Consider the following 21,088-nt stretch of genomic DNA (forward strand, 5'->3'; position numbering starts at 1 on the left):
ATAGTTGAAGCAAATAACGTTGTAAACTTCAGAAGATTGAGCAGTAGAGCAATAATGAATAGATTGTGCCATCTGTGTCAATAGTGACTCTGTTGCTGTACAAATGTTAGATTTAAGAGGAACAAATCATTATTTTGTGTGGTTTATAATATCATTGAGAAAATTTGTCACAATGCATTAAATCTGCAAGAAATCTCTGACTTCACTGCTTGTCTGTAAGGTTGTTTGAATGCAAATTAGAGACTTAAGCACCAATTTCACAGCACCTCATTAATGTTGTTTCAAATGACTCTGACAATAAATTATATTTTACTGATGTACATCCTCTGTATTATCAAATTTATTTTGGATGACTGTGAATGATGAGTGAATGGAAAAAAATGATTATTATTGCTTATTTTGCTCAAATAATTTTTCAAATTTACACTCCTGATTTATTCCATTTCTTCTCCACTTACAGCCAATTTGGTGACAATTGTGATTCTCTCCCGTGGAAAATGTGGCCTCTCCAAATGCATCACAATTTATCTGGTATCCATGGCAGCAGCAGATCTACTAGTCCTCATTTTTGATGTGGTTATTTATGAGATGAATGAAATTTATTTCCCAGATTCCTTCCTGGACTATACACCTGTCTGCAGTCTGAATTTCTTCCTTATTTTTGCTTCTATTGAATGTTCTGTCTGGTTGACTGTAGCTTTCACCTTTGACAGATTTATTGCCATTTGTTGTCAAAAAACAAGAACACAATATTGCACTGCAAAAACTGCAGCAGTAGTTGTGACTATGATATGGGTATTCAGCACCCTGGAAAACATTCCAATTTACTTTACATTTGAACCACGTGTAATAATTGATGATACATTATGGTTCTGCAATGTAAAATTAAGTCTGTACACTGTCCCTCTGTGGGTTACATTTCTATGGATTGATATCACATTCATGCCTTTTATTCCCTTTCTCTTGATCCTTATATTCAATAGCCTGACCATCAGGCATATTCTACTCACAAGCAGGATCAGGAAGGGACTCCGGAGCAGTGACAAAGACCCAGAAATGGAAAACCGACGGAAATCTATTGTTTTACTGTTAGCGATATCTGGCAGCTTTATACTGCTGTGGGTAGTCACATTTACTCACTACATATGTGTGCAAATTATGGATGTGGAATACTTGCACACAGATTATAGTAATCCTTTCACCATTATGGAGCAAGCAGGCTACATGCTGCAACATTTGAGTTCTTGCACAAACACCATTATTTATGCAGTTTCCCAGACTAAATTCAGACAGCAGTTAAAGAATCTACTTAAATATCCATTGAATTTTGTCAGTAATTTACAGAAATAACACAAAGGTCTCACGTTAATTAGAATTGACCTCCAAATAAATAACTGCCTCGATAGCAGTGCAAAATAGGAATGAGCAGATAAGACTTGTGACATTTCCGAAACAGCATTTTCCACAAAGAACAATAAACACCAAATGTTGAGCGGGATATATGATGGCAGCTAACAACTCCCAATCTGGGGTCGTTAGGGTTGACTGCCTGCCCCTCTTCCGCAGTTACGTTTGAGCCTGGGTGACTCTGGAAAAGGAGCATGTGGTGTCCACCACCGCCCTGGAGTTGTTCAGGGAGAAGTGCACTCCACTGCAGGGAGTGGAGTGCATTACTGCCCCCTCCAATTCTATTTTGATTTAATCCGTGCCCTCCCCTTCACTGTTTGATCACACAGCATTGCCCTTTGATGTGAAGGGCACTGCTTCTCACTGGCAACTCGGGTGTTTCTTTTCTTCCTGGTGGTGGAAATTTGAATAAAGATTCATGCACCTTGTGTCTCTCACTGTGTCTCACACCTGCACACACACAACATGGGTGTTGGGAGAAAAAAAAGCACTACCGCAGTTAGGCAGTAGTGTGGGGGAGAAAAAAAATTGAAAAAAGAAAAGAATAAAAAAAAACTCCCAATCTGCTGTGGGTTTTTTTTTTCCAATGCATATGGAGATTAATTTGCTTGGAAGGATGAAACAAGTCTCTGAAAAGGGTAAAGTCAACTTATGCAAGGTTTGCAGTTGTCTCCAGTCACTTTTAAAGCTTCCCTCTGAAACACTCAGAAAACACCTTTATAGTATGTGTTGATTTTCAGGAGATGAACTCCATTTAAATACTGACAGCTGAAGATTGACCACAGGTTGGAGAAGGTCTCTTAGTTTTATTTCCATTGGAATCTTCCTGTTGGCAACAGAGGTGATACATATATATTTATAAAAGGGAGAAGTCACCTCAGAGCTCTCCTGACCTACTGAAGCATGGATGCAATTGTTCACTGGTAACTATGTCAAATGCTTGTGATCCTCAGTTGCATGCCCATTGATTGAACATAATCATTATCTAACCCCACAATTTCAGAGCCTCTACCTGAGGTAATTATCTAGGAAATGTCAGGAGTGTAATAATATTCACAACACACATGTTAAAATGCCAGAAATTTCTAGTTGTTGTTAGATAATTTGTACAATAAGTTAATACAATTGAAGATCAAACTTGTAAATGGTCATTTCCAAAATTGAGCAAATGATTGATGTTTCAGTAAAATTATTAAAAGAGAAAACAAGCATAAAATGATTTGCAATTAAAACAACCATAGTTATGAAGTAATTGTCAATTTCGGTCTGTCCGTGCTGTCAATTCTAGCATTTAACCTTCTAAGGCACTGGTTAAACAACACTGTAATCTAGAGAAAGGAAAATAAATGTTAGAAAATCCAGACATAACAGTGCAGACCATAGTATCATAAAAATACAATGTGTTCATGCTCTTTTCACAATGGTCCCCTGCAGATTACCTACAAGACAGCGAATTTTATTAGGCCATTTCCTAACATTTCAACATTGGCCAAAATTCAATTTTCACAACTTTTCTTTTCCTATTTGGGCTCATGCATGTTTGGGAGAGTGAGCAGGTTATGGTTAATCATCAACTGAAGGCTCAGAATGGGTCCTGCACATTTTGCTTAAAAGTAATTTGAATGACCCATTGTTCGTGAATATTTGACGACAGCCTGTCATCTACTACTGGTGATATGTTTGAATTCCAATAAATGAGAGGCAATTATTGTAATCAATGCAGAGGAATATATTGGAAGGAAAATTCTAAGTAGGGAAAAGACCACCACGAGCAACTTTGTCATGCTTGCGTATGGTGACAGTAGCTCATGAGCTTAGAAGTTAAAAGCTGAGGGAACATGGCACAGAAAGGTGCAGATCTTGGCTATCCATTCAATCCTGCGGACACCTGCCAGTGTATGAGGTGAAGTGAAAAATCAGTTCTCCAATGAATACTGGATAGTGTCGCTCCTCAGAGTAGGCACTGAGGCTAGCAAACCCCTGTGAAACATTGTTGCCAGGAAATAATGTTGAAAAAGTAGACTGTAATGGCCCATGCTTTTGATGGTAAAAAAGATTTACCAGTTTTTTTAAAAACACAATTGGAAGGTTTGAATCATAAGGAGAGACTGGGATAGGCTGGGACATTTTTCCCTGGAGAGTAGGAGTGTGAACACACGAACATAAGAACTAGGAGCAGGAGTAAGCTGTCTGGCTCTTTGAGCCTGCTCCAACATTCAATGAGATCATGGCAGATCTTTTCCTGGACTCAGATCCGCTTAACCGAGCTCTCACCGTATCCCTTAATTCTTTCATTGTTCAAAAAAACTACCTTAGCTTTAAAAGCATTTTCTGAAGTAGCATCATTAACTTCCCTGAGCAAGGATTTTCATAAGTTTACAACCCTCTGGTTGAAGAAGTTCCTTCATAATTCAGTGCAAATCCACTCCCTCTAATCTTGAGGCTGTGCCCTCTTATCCTAGTTTCACCCGCCTGTGGAACCATCTTTTCTACTTCGGTCTTATCTATTCCCTTCATAATTTTAAATGTTTCTGTAAGACACCCCCCCCCCCCATTCTTCTGAATATAATCCCAGTGTCCTTCGTCTCTCCTCAGAAGCCAATTCCTTCAAGTCGGAATTATCCTTGTGAACCTCCTCTGCACCCTGCCAGCACCAGTAAATCTATTCTCAAGTATGAAGACTAAAACTGCATGCAGTACTCCAGGTGTGGCCTCACCAGCACGTTGTAAAGCTGCAACATAACCCTTCTGATTTTAAACTCATCCCTCTTGTAGTGAAGGAGATTTTTTTTTTGCATTCCTATTAATTTGTTGCACCTGCAGACCAGTCTTCTGTGCTTCATGAACAAGGACAAATCAGCATGCTGCAATTTTTTACCATTCAACTATTTATCTTTTGTACTGTTACTCCTAGCAAATGGATGACTTCACATTTGTTAATAGTGTATTAATATCTGCCAGACTTTTGCCCACTCACTCAATGTATCTATGTCCCTCTGCAGAGTTTCACAGTCCTCCGCACACTTCACTCTGCCACTCATCTTAGTGTCATCTGCAAACCTTGACACACTGCACAGGGTCCCCAACTAAAAATCATCAACATAAATTGTGAATAATGCAGTCCCAACACGGATTCCTGAGGCACACCATTAGTCACTGATTGCCAGCCAGAGCACCACTCACTTATCCCCACTCTTTGCTTCCTGTTAGTCAACGAATCCTCTATCTGTGCTAATACTTTACCTGTAACACCATGCATTCATATCTTATGCAGCAGCCTCATGTGCAGCACCTTGTCAAAGGTCTTTTGGATATCTAGGTACAGCACATCCACTGGGTCCCCGTTATCCAACTTCCTCTTAATGTTGTCATAGAATTCTAAAAGATTTGTTAAGCATGACCTGCTCTTCATGAATGCACGCTGCATCTGCCCAAAAGGACAATTTCTATTGAGATGCCTTGCTACTTCTTCCTTAATAATAGACTCAAGCATCCTCCCCACTGCAGAGGTTAATCTCACTTTTCTATAATACCCCATCTCTTGTCTACCAACATTTTTAAACAGTGGTGTTACATTTGCTGTCTTCCGATCTGCTGCGACTGCACCCGAAGTTGAGTGAGTTTTGGAAAATTACCACCAGTTAACCTGCGATTTCTCCCGCTATCTCTTTTAGTACCTTAGGATGCATTCTATCAGAGCCAGGAGACTTATTTATCATTAGCTTGCCCAAGACTACCTCGTCTGTAATAATGATTGTTTCCAACTCCTCTGCTACCTTTGTTTCTTTATCAGTTACTTGCAAGTCAATAGTGTCCTCCACTGTGAACAATGATACAAAATACTTGTTCAATGCATTGGTTATTTCATTATATCCCATAACTAAATGTCCCTTCTCTTCCTCTAAATGACCAAATGTAACAACTCCTTTTCATTTTATATATTTATAGGAACTTTTGCTGTCTGTCTTTATATTATGTACTAGTTTTTTTTTCTATGCTCTATATTTCTTTTCTTTAGAGCTCTTTCTGTGGCTTTCTGTTGACCTTTAAACCTTTCCCAATCTTCTCATTTCATGCAGTGTTTGGCCACTTTGTATGCCTTCTCTTTCAATTTGACAGCCTCCCTTATTTCCTGTGACCCCCATGGCAGACTACCCATTTTCTTACAGTCCTTCCTTTTCACTGGAATATACTTTTGCTGAGTGCTTTTAAAAAATTGCTTTGAAAGTTCTCTACTGCTCGTCAATTGTCCCAACATAAACACTTTATTTCCAGTCTACTTTAGCCAAGACGTCCCTCATTCTGTTATGGTCTCCCTTATTTAAGCACAGGGCCATGGCATTTTGATTTTGTCTTCACACTCTCCAGATTTATTCTAAATTCAACCATACTGTATTTCTTTTTCTTCTGAGGGGATCCCTAACTATGAGGACATTAATTATTTTTATGTCATTACACAGAACCAGATCTAGGATAGCTTGCTCCCTCATCAGTTCCAATATATACTGTTCAAGAAAACTTTCATGGATACACTCAATGAACTCTCCCTCAAGGCTACACTCAGCAAGCTGGCTCGATCAACCTACATGTAGATTAAAATCTCTCATGATATTCATCATCCCATTTTTCCAACATGAGTTATTTCTTTGTCTTTTGCCCACCCCAGTGTGATGTTATTACTTGGTGGTCTATCAGTGACTTTTTCTTCTTCAAATTTCTAATTTCCAGCCAAATTATTTCAAACTTATTCTTAATGAAACCTATACCATCTCTCAGCATCGGCCTGATTTTGCCCTTGAGTATGAAAGATACACCACCTCCCTTCCCTTCCTGTCTGCCCTTCTGAATAGTCTGATACATCTGAATATTTAAGTCCCAGTCGTAACCATCCTGTAATGTCTCCCATAATGGTTACTAAATCATATTCTTTCACGACAATTTGTGTTGTTAACTCATCAACCTTGTTACAAATGCTATGAGCATTCAAGCAAAGTGCCCTCATGCTAGTCTTCTTACCCTTATAATTTCCAACATCTCTAATAATCTCTCCTGAGTTATCCATCCTTTTTGCTTCTTTCATTTTCTGACTTGAAATTAAACCTTCCTGCACACATGCTAATTTGCTGCTTACCTTTTCAATTTACCATCCTGTTGTTTTCCCTTTCCCTTCCCCCAATTCACAAGTTTAAACTTCGAGTGACCATCCTATTTATCCTTTTCACTAGAACACAGGTTCTATGTCGGTTCAGGTGGAGACCGCCACCATCAGTACAGATCCACCAGTTCCAAAACTGATACCAATGCCCCATGAAATGGAACCCCTCTTACACACATCACTCTCTTAGCCACATGTTTACTTCCCTAATTTTATTATCACTAAGCCAATTTGCACATGTCTCGGGGAGTGATCTGGAGATTATGACCCTCGAGGACTCGCTCCTTAATTTTCTTCCTCATGCTCGGTAATCCACAAACAGGTCATCCTTCCTACCCTTGCCTATGCTGTTTGTCCCAAAGTGAATCACAACAACTGGATCCTCCCCCTCCCACTCCAACATTCTTTCAAGCCGGTCAAAAATGTCCGGCACCCTGGCACCGGGCAGGCAACACACCATGTGGGACTCCCATTCTGACCCCTAATTATAGAATCCCCTATAACTACCACTTGTCATTTTGCTCCCCTCTCTTGAATGGCTTTCTACCCCATGTTGCCATGGTCAGTTGGCTCATCCTCCCCACAGCCCTTTTCCTCATCCAGTCTGGGAGCAAGTATTGCCTACCTGTTGGATAAAGTCAAAAGCAGAAGCTCCTCCATTCCTGAACTCAGGATCCCTCTACATGCCTCACTTGCAGTCACACCCTGTTGTCCCATATCACGAACTGAATTTCAATTTGTTAATCTGCCTCTTGCTGCTGTCCAAGCATATCAACTCACTCATCTCCTGAAATCACAATTCAACTGCAATTTAGATTAGATTACAGTTGGAAACAGGCCCTTCGGCCCAACAAGTCCACACCGACCCGCCGAAGCGAAACCCACCCATACCCCTACATTTACCCCTTACCTAACACTACGGGCAATTTAGTATGGCCAATTCACCTGACCCTGCACATCTTCGGACTGTGGAAGGAAACCGGAGCACCCGGAGGAAACCCACGCAGACACGGGGAGAACGTGCAAACTCCACACAGTCAGTCGCCTGAGGCGGGAATTGAACCCGGGTCTCTGGCGCTGTGAGGCAGCAGTGCTAACCACTGTGCCACCGTGCCGCCCACAAATGAAGGCTGCTGCTCTCAAGAGGTAAGTTTTTTAATAAAAAATTTAGTTTCCTGACAGCCCCTGATATCCGCTCTTGTCGCTCCCACTGCAGCAATGACAGGTGCCATTATTGAGGTCTATACAATTGTCAAGGGCATAGATAAGCCAAGATCTTTTTATCCCAGGATAAGGGAGTCCAAAACTAGAGGGCATAGGTTTAACGTGAAAGAGGAAAGAATTAAAAGGGACGGGACCCGAGGGATGGCTCTTACGCACAGAGGGTGGTGCATGTATGGAACAAGCTGCTAGTGCAGGTAGGTTCAATTGCAACATTTAAAAGGACATTTGGACAGGTGCACTATTTAACAAGATCATAGCGTGATCATCAAAATGACTCTGCACAACATTTCCCACGGTCATCTCACTTCGTTTGTATTGAGTCTTTTTTGATACTTCTTGCTGGGTTTATCGTCCCTTCTTCACTTGACAATTTATGTTCCTGATGAAGCATAAAATTTCACTTAAAAATCTATCCTCAAGAAAACTGCAGTTCTTATGCAATAGAAACCAAGTGTCAATTGTTACTGCTATATCTGAATGTTGGGAAATCAACCATAATCATGGGCGTGGGTGAGAAAATATTGCAAGGTTGTTCTGTGATACATTAAGAAAAATTTGCATACCTCTTCGTCTTCTCCACCATATAAATATGATAACAATGATTGCTAGTGAAACGAGTACAGCCAAGACAATCATCCCCACATTGTTGCTATCCTTCACTTTTCCTTCTGAAAAATATTAAGTAGCACTTTTTATTATAAAGTTTTGAATTGATGGACAATAATATACATGATAATCGTCAAGTCATGACATTGCTGAAGTAATGATGATGTTTAATATGAATTGTATTCCCATGACATGAAGTGCACAATTTATCATTTTACTAAGGAGGGAGAGGGAAGGGAACATAAATCTGAGGCTGCATCGGGGTTGAAAATCAAAGAAGAGGAGGGGAAAATAGGGCCAGAAAAAGAAGTAAGTGAGGTGAAGAAATAAATGATGAGGCATTGGAATGGAGGGCTGGCTACAATTCTATTGGCCAGAATGAAGCTTTTCAATGCAATGATGGGAGAATACGAGGTAAGTTACATTCACACCTCTGTGCAGTGGACGCAAATGCAAAATCTGAACTGTTCACAGTGCTTGAGGAAAAGGCCAACAGATGTCAGAATCTCCTTGTTAAATCAGAACATTTAAACAAGGTGCAGCAGTATGCCATTCAGGCACTCCAGTCTTTGCCACTGTTGAACAAGATCATAGCTTATCTGATTGCAACATCAAATCCACACATTCACTTCGCACGGTAACTTTTCTGCCCTGGGCTGAACAGCAATCTAACCATCCCTGCCTTAAAAGTATTCAAGGATTCTGTTCCCACGACAATTTCAGGAAGAAAACAGCAAACACTTGTGTCAATCCAAGAGAATAACAATTTTCCTCACACTTTGTATTGTTTGTGAGCCATAGATCATGATTCTTTCATAAGAGGAAAGATCTTCTTCACATCTATCCTATCACAAACCTGCGACCTTTATACGTTGCAGCATGTGATCACTTACTCTTCTACATTGCCGCAGATACAAAGATTACTCAGCCAAACCTATCTCAGTGAGAGACTCCAAGTATGAAAACAGAAATGCTAAAGAAACTCATCTAGTCTCACAGCATGGTTGAAGAAATCAATCAAATCAGTAAAAGATCTTACTCCCAATATAACATTGCGGTCACAGGCCTGCTGCTTTGTTCCATCGAAGCTCAAAGAGTGTTCGACAGGCAGCATTTTATTCTCCACTTAGACATTTTACAGCATTCAGGATTCAAAATTGAGTTGAATAACTTCTGAGCATGAACACTGTCCTTCATTTGCATCACAAAATCACCTAACCCCATGCCACTTGTTTGTGTCTTGTTGGATTTGCCTCAGAAGAGCTGACTTATTTTCTCCTGTACAATGTAATATGAATTTCCATTTTGCATCTCAATCCCTCCTTTATCACCTTCGCTTTTGATCTGAGCACCCTCACTATCTGTTCCGCTTTCTCCTCTTCCCTCTTTATCAACATACAAACACACAAAAAAAATCATTTTCCAGTTCCATTCAGTTTCAAGGAGAGCCACTTGACTAAGAATGTTAACACTTTTGTCCTCTTTCCACAGATCCCATCAGAACTGGTGAGTTTCATCAGCATTTTATATTTATATTTTAGACTTGCAGCATCCACAGTATTCGTTTTTTTATACGCACTTATTCCAGGTGTTGATCAGGGATACCTTCTTTTAACTGTCACCAATTTATTTACACCCTCCCATAAATAACATGATGGGTAAATGCACAGTATTCAACTTGTAGTTTCACCAGTGCCCTGGATACCATGCACTATGTACTGAAATGTTACATTCGGTCCTTCCAGCATGTTTCACTCTTTAGTGTGATCACGACTTTCTCTGTCGCAATGTGATATTCCTGCTTTCTCCCCAAACACCTTTATAATTTTTAAATCTTCAAATGCCTCTATTTCTTTCTTAAATATCTTCAGTGACTGTCTCCACAGCCAGCTTTGGTAGAGAATTCCACAGGTTCAGTACACTTCAAGTGAAGAAATGTTCTCTCATCTCAGTCCAAAATCATCAACACTTTGTCCTGAGATTATGTCCCCTGGTTTGTGACTACTCAACCAGGGTAAACAACCTCACCTCATCCAGTCTGTTCAGGCCTGTTAGAAGTATATTTTATTCAATCAGATCCCTTCCTATTCTTGAAACCCAAGTGACTACAGGCCAAGTCATCCCCTGCATCCGCAGTGTAAACTTTCACTGCATTTTCTCTCTGGTAACTACATCCTTTCATTGGGAGAGAGACCAAAATTGCATGCAAAGCCCCAGTTTGGCTTCACTGTACAACTGCAGCCGTACGTCACTATTTCTGAACTCAAATCCTTTTGCAGTGAAACATTTGCTTTCTGAATTGCTAGTGCACCTGCCTGTGTTCTTTCATTGACTGATGTACAAGGACACACAGATCCCTTTATGCATTCACATTTCCCAATGTACCTTTCAAGTAATATGCTTTCTTTCTGTTATTCACACTGAAGTGAAAAACTTCACATTTAGAGATGGCAATTTTGGGAAGGCAATGGTATGATCGTGAGACTATTAACTCAGACTCCCAGATTCGAGTCCTGCCACCTCAGACTGGGAAATTTGAATTCAATTTTAAAAATAGAATTAAGTATCTACTGATGACGATGAAACCATTGCCGAATGTTGGAAAAACTCATCAGGTTCACTAATGTCATTCAGGGAAGGAAATCTGCCATTTTCTCCTGCTCTGGTCTCCATATGACTCCAGTCCCACTCTCCAGTGCTCTCAAAAATGGCCAAGCAAGCTGTTCAATTGTACAAAGAAATTAAACTGGATGGATCATCAGGCACCAGAAAAGTCAACGGCAGAAACAGTCCAGTCGACCTTGTAAACGCCTCCTCACTAACATCTGAGGTTTAGTGCTAAAATTGGGAGGGCTGCCCAACGGACTAGTCAAGCAACAGACTGACATAGTCATACTCATGAAATTATGCCTTACAGACAACACCCCAGATGCCACCATTGCTGTCCCTGGATATGTCCTGTCTCTCCAGCAGGACAGAGCTAGCAGAGGTGGTGGCACAGTGGTATACAGTCAGGAAGGAGTTTCCCTGGGCGTCCTCAACATTGACTCTGGATTCCATGCAATCTCATGGCTTCAGGTTAAACATAGACAATGAAATCTCCTGCTGATTACAATGTACCGCCCTGCCTCACCTGATGAATCCGAACTCCTCCATGTTGAACAACACTTCAAGGAAGCACTGAGGATGGTAAGGGCACATAATATACTCTGGGTGGGCAATTTCAATGACCAAGAGTGCGTCAGCAGGAGCAGCACTATTGATCAAGCTGGTCGGGTCCTAAAGGACATAACTGCTAGACTGGGCATGTGGCAGGTGGAGAAGGAACCAGCAAGACGAGAAAACAGACTTGACCTCATCTTTACCAACCTGCCAGCTGCAGATGCATCTGTCCACGACAGTACTAGTAAGAGTGACCACTGCACAGCTCTTGTGGAGACAAAGTCCCACCTTCACTTGAGAATAACCTTCATCGCTGTGTGTCACTATCACTGTGCTCAATGGGACAGACTTCGAACAGATCTAGCCACTCAAGGCTGCACATCCAAGAGGCACATGAGCAACCAACAGCAGCAGAACTGTACACCATCACAGGCTGTAACTTCATGGCCCGGTATATAGCCCACTCAACCTTGGTTCAATGGAGAGAACAGGAGGGCATGCCGGGAGCAGCACCAGGCATACCTGAAGATGAGGTGTCAACCTGGCGAAGCCACCAAATAGGACTACTTGCACTCAAAAAAAAGCAGCAACTGATAGATAGAGCAAAGCGATTCTACAAACAACGGTTCATACATAAGCTCTGCAGTCCTGCCACATCCATTCGTGAATGATGGTGGATGATTGAATAACTCACTGGAGGAGGAGGCTCCACAAATATCCCAATCCTCAATGATGGAAGAGCCCAACATGTCAGTGTGAAAGATAAGGCTCAAACATTCGCAGAAATTTTCAGTTAAAAGTGCAGAGTGGATGATCCATCTCAGCCTCCTCCAGTGGTCCCCAGCATTACAGTTATCAGTCTTCAGTCAATTTGATTCACTCCATTTGTCATCAAGAAATGGCTGGAGGCACCTGATACTGCAAAGGCTATGGGCCCTGAAAACATTTGAGCAGCAGTACTGAAGCCTTGTACTCCAGAACTTACTGATCCCTAAGCCAAACTGTTCCAGTACAGTTACAACACTGGCATCTTCCTGACAATTTAGAAAACTGCCCAGTATGTCCTGCACATAAAATGCAGGACAAATCCAACCCAGCCAATTACTGTCCCATCAGCCGAATCCCGATCATCAGTAAAGTGATGGAAAGTGTTTTCAACAGTGCTCTCAAGCAGCACTTGCTCAGCAATAACTTTCTCAGTGATGCCCAGTTTGGGTTCTACCAGGGCCACTCAGCTCCTGATCTCATTTCAGTCTGGTTTCAAACATGGACAAAAGAGCTGAATTCCAGAGGTGAGGTGAGAGTGACAGCCCTTGACATCAACGCTACGTTTGAATGAGTGTGGCATCATGGAGCCCAAGCAAAACTAGAATCAATGGGTATTGGGGAAAAGCTGTCCAGTGGATAGAGTCATACCTGACACAAAGGAAGATGACCGTGGTGGTTGGAGGTCAGTCAGTTTAGCTCCAGGACATCTCTGCAGGAGTTCCTCAGGGTAGTGTCCTAGGCACAAACATCTTCAGCTGCTTCATCAATAATCTTGCCTTCTTTGTAAAGTCAGAAGTGGGGGATGTTCCACTGATGATTGCAAAATGTTCAGCACCATTCACAACTCTCAGACACTGAAGCAGTCCTTGTTCAAATGCAACAAAACCTGGACAATATCCAGGCTTGGACTAATAAGTAGCAAGTAACATTCATGCCACATAAAGGACCTCCAACTACTGCAGCGCTCCCTCAGTACTGCACCTCCAACTACTGCAGCGCTCCCTCAGTACTGCACCTCCAATTACTGCAGCGCTCCCTCAGTACTGCACCTCCAATCACTGCAGCACTCCCTCAGTACTGCACCTCCAACTACTGCAGCGCTCCCTCAGTACTGCACCTCCAATTACTGCAGCACTCCCTCAGTGCTGCACCTCCAATCACTGCAGCACTCCCTCAGTACTGCACCTCCAACTACTGCAGCGCTCCCTCAGTACTGCACCTCCAATTACTGCAGCACTCCCTCAGTACTGCACCTCCAATTACTGCAGCACTCCCTCAGTACTGCACCTCCAATCACTGCAGCGCTCCCTCAGTACTGCACCTCCAACTACTGCAGCGCTCCCTCAGTACTGCACCTCCAATTACTGCAGCACTCCCTCAGTACTGCACCTCCAATTACTGCAGCACTCCCTCAGTACTGCACCTCCAATCACTGCAGCGCTCCCTCAGTACTGCACCTCCAACTACTGCAGCTCTCCCTCAGTACTGCACCTCCAATTACTGCAGCGCTCCCTCAGTACTGCACCTCCAATCACTGCAGCACTCCCTCAGTACTGCACCTCCAACTACTGCAGCGCTCCCTCTGTACTGCACCTCCAACTACTGCAGCGCTCCCTCTGTACTGCGCCTCCAACTACTGCAGCTCTCCCTCAGTACTGCACCTCCAACTACTGCAGCGCTCCCTCAGTACTGCACCTCCAACTACTGCAGCGCTTCCTCAGTACTGCACCTCCAACTACTGCAGCTCTCCCTCAGTACTGCACCTCCAACTACTGCAGCGCTCCCTCAGTACTACACCTCCAACTACTGCAGCTCTCCCTCAGTACTGCACCTCCAACTACTGCAGCGCTCCCTCAGTACTGCACCTCCAACTACTGCAGCGCTCCCTCAGTACTACACCTCCAACTACTGCAGCGCTCCCTCAGTACTACACCTCCAACTACTGCAGCGCTCCCTCAGTACTGCACCTCCAACTACTGCAGCGCTCCCTCTGTACTGCGCCTCCAACTACTGCAGCGCTCCCTCTGTACTGCGCCTCCAACTACTGCAGCTCTCCCTCAGTACTGCACCTCCAACTACTGCAGCGCTCCCTCAGTACTGCCCCTCCAACTACTGCAGCGCTCCCTCAGTACTGCACCTCCAACTACTGCAGCTCTCCCTCAGTACTGCACCTCCAACTACTGCAGCGCTCCCTCAGTACTGCACCTCCAACTACTGCAGCGCTCCCTCAGTACTGCACCTCCAACTACTGCAGCGCTCCCTCAGTACTGCACCTCCAATTACTGCAGCGCTCCCTCAGTACTGCACCTCCAATCACTGCAGCACTCCCTCAGTACTGCACCTCCAACTACTGCAGCGCTCCCTCAGTACTGCACCTCCAACTACTGCAGCGCTCCCTCAGTACTGCACCTCCAACTACTGCAGCGCTCCCTCAGTACTGCACCTCCAACTACTGCAGCTCTCCCTCAGTACTGCACCTCCAACTACTGCAGCGCTCCCTCAGTACTGCACCTCCAACTACTGCAGCGCTCCCTCAGTACTGCACCTCCAACTACTGCAGCGCTCCCTCAGTACTGCACCTGCAATTACTGCAGCGCTCCCTCAGTACTGCACCTCCAATCACTGCAGCACTCCCTCAGTACTGCACCTCCAACTACTGCAGCGCTCCCTCAGTACTGCACCTCCAACTACTGCAGCGCTCCCTCAGTAGTGCACCTCCAACTACTGCAGCGCTCCCTCAGTACTGCGCCTCCAACTACTGCAGCACTCCCTCTGTACTGCACCTCCAACTACTGCAGCTCTCCCTCAGTACTGCACCTCCAACTACTGCAGCGCTCCCTCAGTACTGCACCTCCAACTACTGCAGCGCTCCCTCAGTACTGCACCTCCAACTACTGCAGCGCTCCCTCAGTACTGCGCCTCCAACTACTGCAGCGCTCCCTCTGTACTGCACCTCCAACTACTGCAGCGCTCCCTCAGTACTGCACCTCCAATTACTGCAGCGCTCCCTCTGTACTGCACCTCCAACTACTGCAGCGCTCCCTCAGTTCTGCACCTCCAACTACTGCAGCGCTCCCTCAGTACTGCACCTCCAATTACTGCAGCGCTCCCTCAGTACTGCACCTCCAATCACTGCAGCACTCCCTCAGTACTGCACCTCCAACTACTGCAGCGCTCCCTCAGTACTGCACCTCCAACTACTGCAGCTCTCCCTCCGTACTGCGCCTCCAACTACTGCAGCGTTCCCTCCGTACTGCGCCTCCAACTACTGCAGCTCTCCCTCAGTACTGCACCTCCAACTACTGCAGCTCTCCCTCCGTACTGCGCCTCCAACTACTGCAGCTCTCCCTCAGTACTGCACCTCCAACTTCTGCAGCTCTCCCTCAGTACTGCACCTCCAACTACTGCAGCTCTCCCTCCGTACTGCGCCTCCAACTACTGCAGCTCTCCCTCAGTACTGCACCTCCAACTACTGCAGCTCTCCCTCAGTACTGCGCCTCCAACTACTGCAGCACTCCCTCAGTACTGCACCTCCAACTACTGCTGTGGAAATCAGATAGCTTCCCAGTCAGATCTGGAGTCAGGCAGGGCTGCCCTCTCTCTGCTGCCTTGTTTGTGTGTTGCATAGAGCCATTTGCCGAGTCCATCAGGAAGGATGCGAGCCTGAAAGGGGTGACTATTCCTGGCAGCGGGGGTCTGCAGGTTAAGGCCTCCCTGTACATGGATGACGTCGCCGTTTTCTGCTCGGATCCGCTGTCCGTGCACAGACTCATGTGCCTTTGTGACCAGTTCGAACGGGCCTCGGGGGCCAAGGTAAACCGAGGCAAGAGTGAAGCCATGCTCTTCGGGAACTGGGCCGACCAATCCTCTATCCCCTTCACCGTCAGGACTGACCACCTGAAGGTGCTGGGTATTTGGTTCGGGGGGGCTGGGGCGTGCGCCAAGACCTGGGAGGAGCGGATCAGGAAGGTGAGACAGAAACTGGGCAGATGGGAGCAACGGTCGCTCTCCATCGCGGGTAAGAACCTGGTCATCAGGTGTGAGGTACTCTCAGTATTGTTATACGTGGCACAGGTCTGGCCTATCCCCAGAACCTGTGCTGCCGCAGTCACCCGGGCCATCTTCCACTTCGTGTGGAGATCAAAGATGGACCGGGTCCGAAGAGATGTAATGTACAAAGACCGGTGCAATGGGGGAAAAAACACACCCAATGCAACCCTCACCCTGATGGCCACCTTTGTGTGTGGCTGCATCAAGCTGTGCGTGGATCTCCGGTACGCAAACACCAAGTGTCACTACGTACTGAGGTTCTACCTGTCCCCGGTGTTGCGAAGGATGGGCCTGGCCTCGCTGCCGCGGAACGCTCCGAGTAGTTGGACCGTTCCGTACCACCTGTCCTTCGTGGAGAAGTTTATCAAGAAAAACACCTTTGACCACAAGTCCATCAGGAAGTGGTCAGCACGTAGTGTCCTTGAGACCCTTCGGGAAAAGGAGAGGGCGGATCCTGTCGAGCGGTTCCCTGAGCAGACTGTCAAAGCCATTTGGCAGAATGCCTCATCGCCAGAACTTTCCAACAAGCACCAAGACATGGCTTGGCTGGTGGTGAGAAGGGCTCTGCCTGTGAGATCCTTTATGCACGCCCGGACTCTCTGCCGCACCGCACGCTGCCCTCGAAGCGGCTGCGGGGGGGACGAGACTGTCACACACCTCCTTCTGGAATGTGCCTATGCAGAGGAAGTCTGGAGAGGAATGCAGTGGTGTCTGTCGAGATTCGTCCCGAGCAGCGCCATGACGCGGGACTCCGTGCTCTACGGCCTGTTCCCCGGGACGCACACCGAGACGAACATCAACTGCGCCTGGAGGATCATCAACTCAGTGAAGGACGCTCTCTGGGTGGTCCGAAACCTGTTGATCTTCCAGCTGAAGGAGTTGACCCCGACTGAGTGTTGCAGACTGGCACATTCCAAGGTCCAGGACTACGTGTTGAGGGACGCGCTGAAGCTTGGGGCAGCTGCCGCCAAGGCGCGGTGGGGAAAGACCACCATCTAACATCTGCCTGCCTAAGAAGAACAGGGGGCCCGCGCAGTCATTTGGGCTCCGCTGGCGCCTCAGCTCAATGTAATCGCACCAACCTGTGAATATGAATGATCACCCTGTTTCGACACACAAAGAAATGGAATGTTTACAGAATGATGACATGTCCAATTGTATAGATTAAATATATATGAATAAAGTATATTTTTGAAATAAAAAAAAAACTGGTCTGCATGGATGATTTGGACCAAAGGGTCTGTTTGCATGTTGTACATCTCTATGACCTGACATTATCCTGCCCCCATCCCCGTCCTCTCGCTACACCTGGCAACGCCTCATCAAAAACTTTTTCAAAATCAAAGTGCACCCCAATTATTGCTTATCTATTCTATTAGTTACATCCTCAAAATACGTCAGCAGACTTGTTAAGCCTGATTTGCCTTTCAGAAACCCATGCTGTCATTGTCCAATCCTGTTAATCCTTTCCAAATGTCATTTATCACATCTCCTGATGGTTGGCTAACTGATCTGTAATTCCCTGTTGTTTCTTCCCTTCCTTTTCAAATAACAGGGTTACCCTTGTCACTCGCCTATCTGTAGGAACTGCTATAGAAGTTTGGAAGGCACACACCAATTTACTTAATTGTTTGTGGGCCTGTTCCTTGGCCAGGATCTGAACTGTAGTAACTGAAGCCCAACCTCCTTAATTTTGCCTTTACGATAAATGATAACATTCTGTTACTTTCCCAATAACTTGCTGTACCTGCATGCAAATCATTTGGTGATTCATGCAGTGGGATACCTGGATCCCTTTGCATTTCAAACAGCGGCAATCTGTCACCATTCTGATAGTATGGTATCGTTATTCCTCCAACAAAAATTGATTTACAAAAAATGGCGGTTATGGAGAGATGCAGGAGCTAGTCAGGATTTTTCTTCTGTTTTTGAAACTACTTTCAGCTACGTAACCTGGCTGAAATATACAATATTGAAGATTTGGATTTGGATATATCAGTGTTAGACTGGGGTGTATAAAGTTAAAAATCACACAACACGAGGTTATAGTCCAACAGGTTTAATTGGAAGCACACTAGCTTTTGGAGCAACGCTCCTTCATCAGATTTGGAGGAGTAGTGGAGTAGACTGTGCTCTGATAGGCTTTCAGAGATTCAATTGCTTCAGGGCCTGTGGAGAACACATCGATCATTAGTTATAGGAGGATCTAAAGATACTACTTACCCCACAGGACAGTCTTTCCACCCGGGATGCTGCTGTGCTCAATATGACAAGCATATTGGTTGCCATCATACGGGTCAAATTGGAGGGTTGTCTTCAGTTGGAAAGTCCCATCTTCATTGGGCAATAACCCAGTAGAGGTCGTCTCATCGGCATGTTTTCCATTCTTCAACCAGGTCACATTGATGGATTGTGGGTAAAATCCAATCACAATGCAGTGCAGGAACCAGTGATGGCCATCCTTGGCAATAAGTGAGACCTCAGGAGAAACTGTATGACACAAAGACATCAACATCAACACAAATCGCAAGTTACATCATTAAGTTAATGGATTTGAAACAGCCACTGGTTAAAACGTACACGGTGAGAAGTGTCACATGTAAGTCAATGTATTCCACACTAACTAAGCGGAAAATTTAAAATACTTTTTTTTTTGGAACTTACTTTTTCTGCTTAAAGACGCATTTCCAAAGAAATAGATTGCCTTCCATTGATCTATACAATCATTTTCCAGCAGATTCTTGAAGTAATGGTTCAGCTTTGTTTCCTTATCCCATTTTGTTTTGAATTCCTCTGCAACTGGATCATGTACAATCCAAACTAATGCATCTTTGTCAAAGCTGAGGATGTATTTGCCATCAAGAGCAAACTTCAAAATCCCTTCACTCGGAGTGGCCTCATGTAGTTCACAGCCAAATAGTCCTTGTAGGTAATGGGTACCTAAAACATTAATTCAGTGCATGAGTCCTTCAATATTTATTGTCTCTGATCAAATCAAATCCGAGAATTTCAGTTTTCCCTTTGTTACTTCACATCCAGTTATTCTCATCATTAGTTAAGTACTGAGTGAAGTACATGAAACAAGTGTACAAGCATTATCAGGTACAGCACAACAGTTACCTGCCCAGCCAGCGATGCACACATGGCAGAAGTAATTTTTTTTTAAAAAAGGGAAAGGTCAAGGAAAATCAAGCTGGATGCAGAAAGGGAAAGGGAAGGAAAGGTCAAACAGACAGCAGAATAGTTCAACACTCCTGGTGCACACTATAATCTAACATGAATATCATGTCTGAACCTCACTGCAATGACTTCAAATGGATAAACTCACGTGATGTTTGATTTTCTTTCTGGAGCCATCCATCAGCCTGTCCCTTGATTAGTCCATGGAACCCAACTTCAGTGATAGTGCACTCATCCCAGTAAGCCTTGTCAAATGCGTCCACCAACCATTGTTGCCTTGGAATGGTTATTTTCATATTGCTGTCAAAATAGAATATCTCGCAGTCATCCAAAATTCCCAGGACACTGTACTCCGGTAGGTCTTTGTCCCCATGATTGAGATTGTACTGATAGAGCAGAGAGTGAGACTCTGGAAGAAAGCAAAAAGAAAAACCTTAAAATTAACAAATCAAACACTAGAATTATCATAAAACTACAACAAAATAAAGAACCGTGGATGATGGAGATCTGAAACTAAAGGAGAAACCGCTGCAGCTGGAGAGAGAAAACAGAGTTAATGATTCAAGTCCAGGGTCCCTTCTTCAGAATTGATTACAGCTTACTGAAAGGTTTGAAATGATAAACAAGTTATGACACATTACACAGAAAGTTAAAGTCCTTCAATAAACACAAACAGAAAAAGCCTGAGAAAACATATTTGTTGAGAAGAATGTGTCTATGTTCAAGAAATTTGTTCCAACAATCATATTTTATGATAATGTGTGGTGTTGAATGGAGCTCCAGGAATTTGATTTGGTGACAATGAAGGAATGGTGACATAGGTTGAATGGTGTGTGGGGTGGACAGAAACACGCAGGCAATGACGCTTTCATGTATCTGCTGCCTTCAGCCTTCCAGACTGGAGAGTCAAGGCTTGAGTTTTAAAGATCCTATCCAGGGAGAGTTATAGAGTCATAGAGTCATACAGCATGGAAACAGACTCTTCAGTCCAATCAGTCCTTGCCAAATATAATCACAAACTAAACTAGCCCCACCTACCTGCTCCTGGCCTTTAACCCTTCTGGATAGAAGTCGTCGATGCTCCTGACCCGTATCCCTCCAAGTCTTTCCTATTCATGTTCTTGTCTAAATATATTTTAAACATCGTAACTTTGCATGTATTCACCACTTCCTCTGGAAGTTCATTCCACACATGAACCACCTTTTTTGCAAAACCTCATGTCTTTTGTTAATCTCTCTCTTCTCACCTTAAAAATGTACCCCGTGAAATCTTGAATCTTGAAATCCCCACCAACCTAGTGAAAAGAGAGGCACCATTAATCCTATCTATACCCCGCATGATTTTCTAAGCATAAACACTGATACGTTTCAGACTCTCTGCACTGCCATAGCACACCTCTGACTCTGATCCACTGACAGAGGCTTGTGCACTCCCATCTGTACATTGGGTCACACCTACAACTGCAGCTGCAGGGATACCATGGACATTTGGACTAACACCCAGTTCTGCATTAGACCAGGCTGCATCTCAGGGCT

The 21,088-nt window shown here is 44.3% G+C and overlaps 2 protein-coding genes across 2 annotated transcripts in view; one reads left to right on the top strand and one right to left on the bottom strand.

Annotated features, from left to right (window-relative positions):
* Positions 1–456: 456 nt before the first annotated feature.
* On the top strand, positions 457–1,376 carry LOC148140757 (putative G protein-coupled receptor 139; the record flags this gene model as incomplete). Its single annotated transcript, XM_087979027.1, has 1 exon — positions 457–1,376. A coding segment is annotated over one exon (894 nt), but the record flags the coding sequence as incomplete, so codon positions are not given.
* A 177-nt stretch (positions 1,377–1,553) lies between these two features.
* Positions 1,554–21,088, bottom strand: part of LOC122541305 (major histocompatibility complex class I-related protein 1-like) — a 30,371-nt gene continuing 10,836 nt past the window's right edge. Inside the window, exons 2-6 of the mRNA XM_043677934.2 lie at positions 19,701–19,961; positions 19,037–19,312; positions 18,596–18,862; positions 8,350–8,454; positions 1,554–2,735 (exon numbers count right to left, since the gene is read on the bottom strand). Coding sequence (XP_043533869.1) covers positions 2,719–2,735; positions 8,350–8,454; positions 18,596–18,862; positions 19,037–19,312; positions 19,701–19,961 — 926 coding nt within the window. The 3' untranslated portion in view covers positions 1,554–2,718. The remainder of the gene's footprint in view (positions 2,736–8,349; positions 8,455–18,595; positions 18,863–19,036; positions 19,313–19,700; positions 19,962–21,088) is intronic.

This window comes from Chiloscyllium plagiosum, unplaced genomic scaffold (genome assembly GCF_037043375.1).
Source record: "Chiloscyllium plagiosum isolate Xiang-an unplaced genomic scaffold, Cpla_swu_hap1 HiC_scaffold_35, whole genome shotgun sequence".
NCBI lineage: Eukaryota > Metazoa > Chordata > Chondrichthyes > Orectolobiformes > Hemiscylliidae > Chiloscyllium > Chiloscyllium plagiosum.